This window comes from Carcharhinus amblyrhynchos, unplaced genomic scaffold, assembly GCF_965287045.1.
Source record: "Carcharhinus amblyrhynchos unplaced genomic scaffold, sCarAmb.v2.hapA scaffold_685, whole genome shotgun sequence".
Taxonomy (NCBI): domain Eukaryota; kingdom Metazoa; phylum Chordata; class Chondrichthyes; order Carcharhiniformes; family Carcharhinidae; genus Carcharhinus; species Carcharhinus amblyrhynchos.
Window position 1 is genome coordinate 67,783 of NW_027650425.1, and position 9,790 is coordinate 77,572.

Sequence of the window (9,790 nt, forward strand, 5' to 3'; positions counted from 1 at the left end):
TAAAAACCTCTTTGCCGTCCTTTGTCCAGTGAAAATCTCAGTACTGTTCCTCATAACTAATTTATCAACACTGCCATCATCCCAGTACATCGTACACTCTCTAATGTATAATAAGAACAGAAAATGCTGGAGAAACTCAGCACCACCTGCCAGACCTGCTGAGTTTTTGCTTGCTTGTGGAGACAGACTCAGAGTGTGGGTGGCATAGTGGTTCTAGCCTCGGGTCGCTGTCTGTGTGGAGTTTGCACATTCTCCTCACGTCTGCATGGGTTTCCTCCCAATGCTTCGATTCCCTCCAGCACTCCAAAGATGTGCGGATTAGGTGGACTGGCCATGCTAAATTGACCTTCAATGTACCAGAACTGGAATGTGGCATCTTGGGGATTGACCCTCATGTTAGGGGGATTAGCAGGATAAATATGTGGGGTTACGGGAGTAGGGCCTGGATGGGATTGTGATCGGTGTAGACTTGATGGGCCAAATGACCTCATTCTGCACTGTAAGGATCGTATGTGTGAGTTAAATGGAACCTTCCCAAATCTAGGAATTTTGGATTAAATTTAATTAAAACCAATGCATCAACCATCTCATTGGCCACTTATTTCGATCCCTTACGGTGAAGTTCATCCAGACCCAGAGATTTGTCAGCCCACAGACCCAACAATTTGCTTGATACTGCTTTAAGGTAATACCCAGACAGAGACTGGAATCCTGAATCCTCAGATTAAAAGGCAGATGCTCACCAAACATTACTGGACTCAAGACATTAACTCATTTCTCTCTGCACAGATTCTGCCAGAGCTGCTGAGGTTTCCAGCATGTTATTTCAGATCTCCAACATTTGCAGTGTTTTTCTTTCATACAAAAATGACCTTAACGTTAATGAATGCTGAGTGTACAGTGCCTCCCACCAAGCCACAAGAGCTGAATACTGAAGCTCCTGTATAGAAGAGTCAAATCACCAGGCTGAGTGACAAAACTTTGGACCCTTCACTGTGAAAGAAATCCTTATCTTCCTGCAAATGGTTCCAGCTCTACTTGCCCAGCTGACTGAATCTGAGAGGGCCTAAAAACCATCTGAAGTCTCGTTACCTTATATCAAATCTAAACGCACACCATTCTCTTAGCAGCATTTCTTTCAAAGCCACGAGAAATTGTTGTCAAAGCTGCAGCTCCTACAAACTTCTCAACTCCCCAGTGTTGGGCCCACAGCAACTTTCCACTTCACATGTTTTAGCCCAGCTAATGATTCAGTTCCAAACTATAAACCACTGGCTGACAGCTTCATTGCCACACTTGTCTTGCAGCTTTCTCGCAGCCAATAGGTGTTGGGTTCAACATCCCAGCTCCAGGGACTCAGTCACTAAAGATCTTGGCTGGCACGCCATTGAGGTGCCACCTTCTGGGATCAGTGTCAAACCAAGGTCCCCTCTGCTGCCTCAGCCAGACGCACAAAAGGATTTGTGCTGCTATTAACTGAAAAAAAAAGTAGTGAAATCGAGTAGAGTGTGCCTATATTCTCTGGAGGCTACAGGAACAAGAGATGATCCGATTGAAACATAAATGATTTTGAGGAAGTTTGACAATGTTGAGGCAGTTACCCCTGACCATAGACTCTATAACTAGAGGTCACTGTCTCAGGAGAAGGTGCCAGCCTTTTAAGACTGAGACAAGGAGATACTTCTTTACTCAGGGTTAGAACCAGAGAGTCCCCAAAGTGCAGAAGGAGCTCATTCAGCCCATCATAGAACTCCTACAGTGTAGAAGGAAGCCAACTGGCCCACTGAGCCTGCACTGACAACAATCCCATCCAGGCCCTTTCCCCTTAACCCCATGTATATACCCTGCTAGCCTCCTTGACACTAAGGTCAATTTAGCATGACCCATTAACATGACTCATTGTTCTCCGGAGCATTGAACCTGGTGGCTGTGGCTGTGGTGAGTGACTGATTTAAAGTGAAAACCGCTTTTTTCCTGTACTTCCGGTTCTCGGGGCTTGTTAGAGTGTAGTTTACTTCCGTACCGGAAGTTAGGCCAGGGGATTGTCGTTAAGGGGGAGCGGGGGGTATAAAAAAGGGGTAGCAGTATAGAGCGGGCAGCATCGGGAGCGGGCAGCGGAGTGAGTGGGAACTGAGTGAGAAGGGCTTTGGCTTGCTGGGCTTAGGCGAGTGCAGGCTTGGAGAAGGTGAGTGATAGATTTCTACCTTGGGCACTTACAGGAGGTTGGGACATGGCAGGGAATATAGGGAGGAATGTAAGTTGCGTCCGGTGCCACATGTGGGAGTTCCTGGTGGTGTCACGGGTCCCCAAGGTACACATCTGCAGTAAATGTTTAGAACTGCAGCGATTGAGGGCCCGGGTCAGGCAACTCGAGGGGCGACTGGAAGATGCGTTTCTAGTTAGGGAGAATGAGGAGATAATGGCTGGGAAACATGAGCAGGAGGAGGTCTCAAGGGCTGAAGAGAAGGGAGGATGGACGACTGTTAGGAGGGGAAAGAGGAAGAAGAAGAGTAGTCAGGGTCCCCCGGCCTCCCCGGAGGCCCCCCAAGGTTCGTCGGCAGGGGCACAGAAAAATAGGAAGGAAGGGGAGACTGATTTAGAGGGACGGAAGGGGGCTGGTAAGGTGATAGTGGTAGGTGATGGGAGGGTCCGAGGGATTGATAGGAGGTTCTGTGGGCAAGGGCGCGACTCCAGGATGGTGGTCTGCCTCCCTGGAGCAGGGGTAAAAGATATAATGGAAAGGGTAGAGGGAATTTTGAAAGGGGAGGGGACCCAGGCAGAGGTCATAGTACACGTAGGGGAGGGGGATATAGGAAGGAGGAGTAGGGGAGAGGTCCGTAGGCAATTTAGGGAGTTGGGGGCCAAACTAAAGAGCAGGACCTCTAGGGTGGCACTGTCTGGGTTGCTGCCCAGTACGAGCAGGGCTAAGAATGACGAGATCATGCAGTTGAATGCATGGTTGAGGGACTGGTGTAGGGTAGAGGGGTTTACTTATGTAGATCACTGGGAGGTGTTTAGGAGAGAAAGGCAACTGTACAGGAGGGGTGGGGAGGATTTGAACGGGAGGGGGACTAGTGTCTTAGCAGGGAGGTTAGCTGGGGTGTTCAGGAATGATTTAAACTAATAGGGAGGGGGGGGTGGGGAGGTGGCTGGGAGAGAGACGGGTGAAAGGAAAATTATAAGGGAGAAGGTGGTTCCGAGGGACATTTGTGGGTTGAACTGTGTCTGTTTCAATGCTAGGAGTGTGGCAGGGAAAACGGATGAGCTTAGGGCCTTGATGTTTGTGAGGCAGTTGGATGTGGTGGCTGTATCGGAGACGTGGTTACGGGAAGGGCAGGACTGGCAGCTGAATGTTCCTGGGTACAGGTGTTTTAGGTGTGACAGAGGAGGGTTGAAGAGAGGTGGAGGGGTGGCACTGTTAGTCAAGGAAAACATCACAGTAGTGCAGAGGGAGGGCGATATGGAAGAGATAGGGATTGAGTCGCTGTGGGTGGAGTTGAGGAATAAAAAGGGAGAGATCACACTGCTAGGGGTGTACTATAGGCCACCCAACAGCCCAAAGTCAGTGGAGGAGGGAATTTGCAGGGGCATTTTGGACAGGTGCAGAAAGAATAGAGTGGTTGTAGTGGGTGATTTTAATTTTCCCGGAGTGAATTGGAGGGGGCCTAGAGCTGGGGGTACGGAGGGAGAGGAGTTTGTGAAATGTGTTTTGGAAGGGTCTCTAGAGCAGTATGTAACTTGCCCGACTAGGGGAGGGGCTATACTGGATTTAGTGTTGGGAAACGAGCCAGGGCAGGTGGGTGAGGTAGAGGTAGGCGAACATGTGGCGAACAGTGACCACAAGTCCGTCTACTTTAGGATAAAAATGGAAAGGGACGAGTGCCGTCCAAGCGGGAGTGTGCTGAATTGGGGAAAGGCGAGCTATGGCAGGATTAGGAGGGAGCTGCAGCAAACTGACTGGGAGGGACTGTTAGCTGGCAAGTCCACGGTTGGCAAGTGGGAGGCTTTTAGGGACAAAATGAAATGGTTGCAGGGGAGGTTTGTTCCGGTTAAGCGAAAGGATAGGAAAGGTAGGATTAGAGAGCCGTGGATTACGGGGGATATTGAAGACTTGGTTAGGAAGAAGAGGGAGGCGTATGTTAGGTCAAAACAAATGGGTACGGAGTGTGCGCTGGAGGAATATAGAGAGAGTAGGAGGGAGCTAAAAAGGGGAATTAGAAGGGCGAAGAGAGGGCATGAGATGGCTTTGGCCGGTAGGATTAAGGATAATCCTAAGGCATTTTATTCCTATATTAGAGGCAAGAGAGTAGTTAGAGGGAAAATTGGTCCTCTTAGGGACAAGAGTGGAGAGTTGTGTATTGAGTCGGAGGGAATGGGGGAGCTCCTGAATGAATACTTTGCGTCGGTATTCACGAAGGAGAGGGGTTCGGAATCGTGCGAACTCTTGGAGGGAGCGGAGGTTCAGTTGCAGGATATAGTTATTACGAGAGAGGAAGTGCTAGGGCTTTTAGGTAGCGTAAGGACGGATAAAGCTCCGGGGCCTGATGGTATTTATCCCAGGCTGCTCAGGGAGGCGAAAGATGAAATTGCTGGGCCTCTGGCGCACATCTTTGTCTCTTCTTTGGACACAGGTGAGGTCCCAGAAGACTGGAGGGTAGCAAATGTGGTCCCGTTGTTCAAAAAAGGTAGTAGGGATAACCCTGGGAATTATAGGCCGGTGAGTTTGACGTCGGTGGTAGGGAAGTTAATGGAAAAAATACTTAGGGGTAGGATGTATGAGCATTTGGAGCGTTGCGATCTGATTAGGGATACGCAACATGGCTTTGTTAGAGGGAGGTCTTGCCTTACGAATCTGGTGGAATTCTTTGAGGAGGTGACAAAAACGGTTGACGATGGGAGAGCCGTTGATGTCATCTATATGGATTTCAGTAAGGCGTTTGACAAAGTCCCTCACGGTAGGCTGGTAGAAAAGGTTAAGGCGCATGGGATACGAGGCCAGGTAGCTAGGTGGGTTGAGAACTGGTTGGGAAATAGGAGACAGAGGGTAGTTGTGGAGGGTACCTTGTCGGGCTGGAGGCCGGTGACCAGTGGTGTGCCGCAGGGCTCGGTACTGGGACCTCTCCTCTTTGTAGTCTACATAAATGACTTAGAAGAGGGAGTAGGTGGTGTGATCAGCAAGTTTGCTGATGACACCAAGATGGCAGGGTTGGCGGGTACGGAACTGGATTGTCAGGTGATACAACAGGATATAGATAGGTTGGTGCAGTGGGCAGATAGGTGGCAGATGGCATTTAATCCTGACAAATGCGAGGTGATGCATTTTGGAAGGAATAATGCAGAGAGGAGCTATGTGATAAAAGGTAGGCCGATTAGGAGTATAGACGTACAGAGGGACCTGGGAGTGCAGGTCCACAAATCCATGAAGGTTGTGTCACAAGTGGAGAACGTTGTTAGGAAGGCTTATGGGATGTTAGCCTTTATAGGAAGGGGCTTAGAGTATAAAAGCTGCCGTCTAATGCTTCAGTTATACAGAACGTTGGTTAGACCGCATTTGGAGTACTGCGTCCAGTTCTGGTCACCTTATTACCGGAAGGACGTGGAGTCTCTGGAAAGGGTGCAGAGGAGGTTTACCAGGATGTTGCCTGGCATGGGGGGACTGGGTTACGAGGAGAGACTGAAGAGACTGGGGCTATTCTCCTTGGAAAGAAGGAGATTGAGAGGGGACATGATAGAGGTATATAAGATACTGAAGGGAATAGATAGAGTTAATAGTGAGAGACTGCTCCCTAGACTGGGTACGAACACAAGAGGTCATCACTTAAGGGTGAGGGGGGGGAGGTATAATTTGGAGGTAAGAGGAAGGTTCTTTACACAGAGAGTTGTGGGGGTCTGGAATGCGCTACCGAGTAGGGTGGTGGAGGCAGGCACGTTGGACTCGTTTAAGATGCAGTTAGATAGGCATATGAGTGAAACGAGAATGGAGGGATATGGTAGGGGCTATTAAATAGGGTTAAACCTCAGGAGACACCGGAAGGGCAGGCTGTATGATTAATATGTTTTGTCTTTATTCCACAGGTGGAGGTCCACCTCGTGTCAAGCGAGGGGCATGCACACAGCGGGTTGTGCGTGGGCTGCTCTTGGAAGTCCGGGAGTGGCCTAGTACTTCATGTCGGTGTGTGTGCTTGATCCTGGACCGATAGACGGGCGCCGCAACAGCTCAATGACTAGCACTGCTAGCTGTGCAGATACATGGATTTGGGCCTGTGTCTGTGGGAGTTTGCGCATTCTCCCTGTGGTTGCGTGGGTTTGCTCCGGGCGCTCCGGTTTCCTCCCACACCCCAAAGATGTGCTCTTAGGCTAATTGGTTTCCACCAAATTGACACTATTTCTTCCCTGAATCTGACTGAGTAGGGTCCCATTCGTAGACATGCAGGGTAGAATAGGTGTAGGGTGATGCGGCGGCGCGGGCTCGTTGGGCCGAAGGGCCTGTTTCCCGTGCTGGATTGTTCTTTGTTCTTTGTATTAACCTAACCCACCACACATCTTTGGACTGTTGGAGGATAGCAGAGCACCCGGAGGTAACCCACACAGACACGGGGAGAATGTCCAAATTCTGCAGACAGTGACCCGAGGCTGGAATTGAACCTGGGTCTCTGGCGCTTGGAAGCGCGGGGGCTAACCACTGTGCTACCCACAAGTTTGCACTGATTCTCTGAAAGAGCAACCCACACAAGTCCTCCCTTCTGCACCATGCCTGTGACCCGCCCCACATTTAGCAAGGCCAATCCACCCCAATCTAGACTGCTTTTCAACTGCAGGAAGGAAACCGGAGCACCTGGAGGAAACCCACAGTGGGAGAACGTGCAAATTCCACGTAGACAGGGATCCAAACCAGGAATCATAGAATCATAGAGGTTTACAGCATGGAAACAAGCTCTTTGCCCCCAACTTGTCCATGCCGCCCTTTTTTTTAAACCCCCTAAACTAATCCCAACTGCCTGCATTTGGCCCATATCCCTCTATACCCATTGTACCCATCTAACTGTCTAAAATCGAACCAAAGTCCCTGGTGCTGAGATAGCAGTGCTAACTACCGTGCCACTTATATCGGATTTTGGATGGGATTGCCTAATGGCCTCGTCCCATCCTTAATCTTACTGTTCGCAGCAATCCTCTGGTTATTAACTGGCACCAATACACCAGTCTGACTAGTCACCCGAGGGCCGGGAATCGAACCTGGGTCCCTGGCGCTGTGAGACACGAGCGCTAACCCACCCTGCCACCGCAATTGGGTATCTCGGCCGATATTTAATCAACACCGCCAAGTCTCAAACTCTCTCCTCAAAACCCTGCGGGTCAGGTAGATAAATGAGGAGAGTGATGCTGCTGTACTCCACTGCCCGAAGGGTGCGGTGGCACAGTGGTTAGCACTGCTGCCTCACAGGAACCCGGGTTCGATTCCTGGCTTGGGTCACTGTCTGTGCGGAGTCTGCACGTTCTCCCCGTATCTGCGTGGGTTTCCTCTCACACTCCAAAGATCATAGAATCCCTACAGTGCAGAAAGAGGCACCTAACCTGCATACTTTTGGACTGTGGGAGGAAACCAGAGCAGCCAGAGGAAACCCACGCAGGCACAGGGAGAACATGCAGACTCCACACAGACAGTGAACCAAGGCTGGAATCGAACCCAGGTCTCTGGCGCGGTGAGACTGGAGCACTAACTCACTGTGCCGCCGCAATTAGGTATCTCAGCCGATATTTAATCAACACTGCCAAGTCTCAAACTCCTCAAAACCCTGCGGGTCAGGTAGATAAATGAGGAGAGTGATGCTGCCAGACTGCATTGCCTGACGGGTGCAGTGGCACAGTGGTTAGCACTGCTGCCTCACAGGAACCCGGGTTCGATTCCTGGCTTGGGTCACTGTCTGTGCGGAGTCTGCACATTCTCACTGTGTCTATGTGGGTTTCCTCTGGGTGCTCTGGTTTTCTCCCACAACCCAAAGATCATAGAATCCCTACAGCGCAGAAAGAGGCACCTAATCTGCATACCTTTGGAGTGTGGGAGGAAACTGGGGCACCCGGAAGAAACGGGAAGAACATGCAAACTCCACACAGACAGTGGCCCAAGGCTGGAATCGAACCCGGGTCTCCGGCATGGTGAGATTGGAGCGCTAACTCACCGTGCCGCCGCAATTAAGTATCTCGGCCGATATTTAATCAACACTGCCAACTCTCAAACCATCTCTCCACAAAACCCTGTGGGTCAGATAGATAAACGAGAAGAGTGATGCTGCTAGACTCCACTGCCCGATGGGTGTGGTGGCACAGTGGTTAGCACTGCTGCCTCACAGGAACCCGGGTTCGATTCCCGCCTTGGGTCACTGTCTGTGTGGAGTCTGCACGTTCTCCCCGTATCTGCGTGGGTTTCCTCCCACCGTCCAAAGATCATAGAATCCCTATAGTGCAGCAAGAGTCACCTAGCCCGCACATCTTCGGACTGTGGGAGGAAACTGGAGCACCCTGAGGAAACAGGAAGGATACGCAAACTCCACACGGACAGTGAGCCAAGGCTGGAATCGAACCCGGGTCCCTGGTGCAGCGAGACAGGAGCACTAACCCACCCTGCCACCGCAATTAGGTATCTCAATTGATATTTAATCAACACTGCCAAGTCTCAAACTCCCTCCTCAAAACCCTGCGGGTCAGGCAGACTGCACTGCCCAATGGGTGCGGCGGCCCAGTGGTTAGCGCTGCTACCTCAGGGGCCCGGGTTCGATTCCCGGCTCGGGTCACTGTCTGCGCGGAGTTTGCACATTCTCCCCGTGTCTGCGTGGGTATCCTCCGGGTGCTCCGGTTTCCTCCCACAGTCTGAAAGACGTGCTGGTTAGGGTGCATTGGCCGTGTTAAATTCTCCCTCGGTGTAACCCGAACAGGCCCCGGAGTGTGGGCGACTGGGGGATTTTCACAGCAACTTCACTGCAGTGTTAATGTCAGCCTTACTTGTGACGCTAACAAATAAACTTAAATTAAACTTAATGTAAGGCTACTTGTCGCACTAACAAATAGACTTGAACTTAAAAACATTGAACTGAATGGAAGCCTATTTGTGACACCAATAAACAAACTTTATGCTCATTCCCCTCTCCCCGTTACCAGGGTTACCGGAGTAGGCCGCCTCCCTCTCCTCTCGCCGCTCTCCCACCACCGCCACCTTCCGCCCCAGCCTCTCCCGCACCAACTCGCCCAGCTCCGCCGCCCGCCGGCTCTTGCCGCTGCAGGGCAGCCCGCACAGGATCACCAGGGGCATGGCGAAAGTCGCAGCCCGCGGGCCGAGCCTGGGCCACTAGGCCGCACCTTAAAGGCGCCGTCCCCCCCCCCCTCCGCATCGTCTCCCTTTTCCCGTCGGCTCATTAAAGGGGAGGACACCACGAGCAGCGCCCTCTGGCGGGCAGGTGCTGCTACTGCAGCCTGGTGCCGAACCTCAGGGCAGGAGCTGATGGAACATTAGTGTTTAAAACAGCTAAATATACATGTCACTGTTTCAGTTATTATCCTGTTTTATTAAACTTGGTACTTAGAGTTTATTTATTAGTATAACAGGTAGGTTTACATTATGTTTATTTTTTATATATTTAAATTTATTAGTGCCACAAGTAGGCTTACATTAAGTTTAATTTTTTTAAGTTTGTTTATTCATTAGTATCAAAAGTAGACTTATATTAAGCTTTTTAAAGTTTAAGTTTATTTATTAATATCACAAGTAGGCTTACATTAAGTTTATTTTTTTTTA

General features: G+C 50.5%; 1 protein-coding gene across 2 annotated transcripts in view; it reads right to left on the reverse strand.

Moving 5' to 3' along the window:
• Window positions 1-9,370, reverse strand: part of kti12 (KTI12 chromatin associated homolog) — a 37,885-nt gene extending 28,515 nt beyond the window's left edge. The window contains exon 1 of one of the 2 annotated variants that reach the window (XM_080184339.1): window positions 9,163-9,370. In XM_080184339.1, coding sequence (XP_080040465.1) covers window positions 9,163-9,307 — 145 coding nt within the window. In that variant the 5' untranslated portion in view covers window positions 9,308-9,370. Of the gene's footprint in view, window positions 1-9,153 lie in introns of both variants that reach the window. The other variant, XM_080184337.1, reaches the window with a different exon arrangement.
• Window positions 9,371-9,790: the final 420 nt, after the last annotated feature.